The sequence below is a fragment of the Mercurialis annua genome, linkage group LG2 (assembly GCF_937616625.2).
Source record: "Mercurialis annua linkage group LG2, ddMerAnnu1.2, whole genome shotgun sequence".
In the NCBI taxonomy this organism is placed as follows: Eukaryota; Viridiplantae; Streptophyta; class Magnoliopsida; order Malpighiales; family Euphorbiaceae; genus Mercurialis; species Mercurialis annua.
The window spans coordinates 48,195,829-48,199,560 of NC_065571.1; the positions used below are offsets into that span (position 1 = coordinate 48,195,829).

The 3,732-nt window shown below is 30.9% G+C and overlaps 1 protein-coding gene across 1 annotated transcript; it reads right to left on the bottom strand.

Moving 5' to 3' along the window:
- Positions 1–273: 273 nt before the first annotated feature.
- LOC126668656 (uncharacterized) lies at positions 274–3,433 on the bottom strand. The gene is made up of 2 exons (XM_050361844.1): positions 458–3,433; positions 274–312 (listed from the first exon to the last, which is right to left on the bottom strand). Exons 1-2 carry the CDS (start codon positions 3,431–3,433, stop codon positions 274–276), a joined length of 3,015 nt encoding a protein of 1,004 aa, XP_050217801.1.
- Between the last annotated feature and the right edge of the window lie 299 nt (positions 3,434–3,732).

Sequence of the window (3,732 nt, forward strand, 5' to 3'; positions counted from 1 at the left end):
ATGCTGCTAATGCTAAGACAGTTCTAATGGTAGTCATTTTTGCTACTGGTGAAAAAGTATCAATATAATCTATTCCATTTTGTTGTGTATAACCTTTTGCTACAAGTCTAGCCTTATACCTCTCAATTGAACCATCACTTTTGTACTTAATCTTATAAATCCACTTGCATCCTATAGGAGTTTTTCCTTGTGGTAACTTAGTCATAGTCCAGGTATTATTTTGATCTAGAGCTTTTATTTCATTGTTCATAGCCTCCTGCCAATAATCAAACTTTACTGCTTCACTATAAGTTTTTGGTTCAGTGTGCATATCTAATTTAGCAGAAAAAACTTTGTGATGTATGCCAAGATTTTCATATGTAAAAACTTTATCAAACACATGAGGTGTTGTTATTATAACAGCATTAGACTTTGACTTGTTACAAACATAATCATTTAAATATGCTGGCTTAGTTACTGTTCTAGATGACTTTCTAATAGATGTTAAATTAGGATTTATTTCTGAAATATTACTGACAGGAACATCTTCTAGATTAGGTCCAACAAGTGTACTTTGTGTTTCATTAAGATCATTACTGGATAAAGAAACATCTATACTTAATGAATCAATCCTAGCAGGTAAAACATAATCAGAACAATCAACAGATTCATTCATACAATTTTTATCTTTATAATGAAACAAATGTTCATAAAATCTAACATTTCTGGAAACAATTACTTGTTTTGCCTTAATATCATATAATCTGAAGCCTTTAGTATGAGATGGAAAACCAAGAAATATGCACTCAGTAGCTCTTGGTGAAAATTTACATCTATTATTAGAAATAGTTGAAGCATATGCAACACAACCAAAAACCTTTAAATTTTCAAATGAAGGATCTTTATTATAAAGAATCTGAAATGGTGTTTTATTATCAATTATTAGAGATGGAACTCTATTAATCAAGTACACTGCATGAGAAACACAATCAGACCAAAAACTCAAAGGCAATAAAGCTTGAAACTTAAGAGATCTAGCAACATTCAAAATATGTTGATGTTTTCTTTCAACTACAGAATTCTGTTCAGGAGTATATACACAAGTAGTTTGATGAATAATTCCTTTAGAATCATAAAAACTAGGCATGTGAAATTCCAAACCATTATCAGACCTAATACATTTAATTTTAGTATTAAACTGTGTTTCTATATGCATACAGAAATTTTGAATAATAGTTCTTGCTTCAGATTTTGCTTTTAAGAGAAAAAGCCATGTAAATCTACTTTTATCATCAACAATAGTTAAAAAATATTTATGACCATATAATGAATAAATCCTTGCTGGCCCCCAAATGTCAATATGAATAAGATCAAAACAATTTATAACTACAGACTTGCTAATGGGAAAAGGAATTTTCTTTTGTTTTGATAAATGGCAAGTTTTACAATGACTATTAGCAGGAATTTTAATAGAAGAATCAATGTTCTGAAGACATTTCAACCTATCATTTGACAAATGTCCTAGTCTAAAATGCCACAAACTATTTACATCAATTGTCTCAATCAAACCAGAAGAATTTAAACAGCCAGATCCAACAGAATTAACACAAGCAGAAGCATTATTTTCTCTGAATTGATCTTTATCAAGATAATAAAGACCATAAATTTGCTTAGCTAATCCAATCATCTTCCAATTGATGATGTCCTGTATAATACAAACATTCTTATGAATAATTAAACATATATCATGCTGAGCAGTCAACTTACTAGTAGAAATTAGATTAAAAGCAAATTCTGGAACAAATAACACATTATGTAAAATAAAATCTTTGCTAAACTTGACAGTACCAACATGAGTAACAGCAATCCTTTGTGAATTTGGTAATGTGACAAAGGTATCATGAACAATTGTGTAAGATGTAAATTGATTCAAAGAACAAACAATGTGATCAGTGGCACCAGAATCAATAATCCAAGACAAATTTTCATACACAGGCTTTCTAACATCATGCACAGGCTTTCTAACATATGAACATGCAGTAAAATTCTTAAAATAAGAATAAGATAAGAATTGTGTACCTTCATGTTCCACTTTGTTTGAAAAATTAGTTGAGACAGTATTGATCCTTGGTGATTCTGAATTTTGATTGTTATTGTTCTGATGTAGCATATTCATAATTTGAGAATATTGCTCCTGAGTAAAAACTGGAGGATTGTGCATCTGATTGTTTGTCCCATTCTGAGCCAACTGACTACTCATTCCATTTTGAACCAACTGACTACTCATTCCACTTTGAATCATATCCTGATTATTGATTCCAGTTTCTACTTTGGTATTTACCCCAGCAGAATTATCATTATAATAGTCAGAATTATTATAAGTATTCCCATACTGATCCATAAACTGATCTTGATTCATGTAAAAATTACTCTCTTGTGCTTCAGTTATAACTTCCCCAACTTGATTAACAAAATTCTGAGGTCTAAATCTAGGAGTAAATCCAGGAGGATAACCATGTTTCTTAAAACATATATCAATTGTGTGTCCAGATGCACCACAATGACTGCAAATAGGTTTTCCACTATTAGGTGTATAAAATTTCTTTTGTCCCCCCTGTGGCCTGAAGCTATTACCAACTGATCCAAAATTATTGATTGGTGGCCTAAAACTCCTATTATTGAAAGAATTAAAAGTAGGTCTCCTTTGATAAGAATTAACAGCTTGAGCAGCAAAAACAGAAGGTTCTATGATCTGACCATTAACACCACTTAGTCCTAATTGTCTTTCATGTTGCAGAGCAAGAGAAAAAACTCTATTAATCTTAGGTAGTGGTTCCATCATAAGCACTTGACTCTTAACTACTGCATAATTCTCACTTAGTCCTTTTAAAAATCTAATGACATAGTCACTTTCTTGATAATCTTTGACTGTTTTCAATGCATTACAACTACATTGTGGATGACAAGAACATATAGGCACAGATCTAAGATTAGTATACTCATCCCATAAAATTTTTAATTGAGTAAAGAAATCAGTTACCGACAAATTGTTTTGCTTGTATCCATATATCTCTTCTTGTAATTCAGCCACTCTAACAGCATTGCCTTGAGAGAATCTATCAAAGAGATCTTTCCATACATCCATAGCATTGTCTAACCATAGAATACTCTGTGCAATAGAAGGTGACAATGACCTTAATAACCAGGAAAGCACCATAGTATTACATCTTTCCCAAACTGGATAAATTTGACTATCTTTAGGAGGTACTGCAATACTTCCATCAACAAATTTAAGTTTATTTTTGGATAGAAGACACATTCTCATAGAACGATACCAAGAATGATAATTTTGCCCATTTAAAGGTGGACTAACAAGAATCAAAGACGGATTTTCACTAGGATGAAGATAATAAGGACTAGAAGTGTTATCTGAATCTAAAACTGGAATTGACATTGTTAGGGTTTAAGAAATCAAATGATTGATTGAGAAAAAAAACAAAGAACCCTAATCAAGAAACTGATCTGTAACTAATTGAATCAAGAAATTGAAGTAATTAACTTTTAAGAAACTGAAATCAAAATAGAAATTAAAGATCAACTGATTTGTATGAATTGATTCGAAGAAAGAATTATTTTGTAATTTGAAGCTCTGATACCATATTAGAATTAGAAGAAGGTTGAAGAGAAAGATTGCAGAAGATGAGAAATTCTCATTAGAGACGAAAGAAATACAATTCAGCAGTATGTATAAGG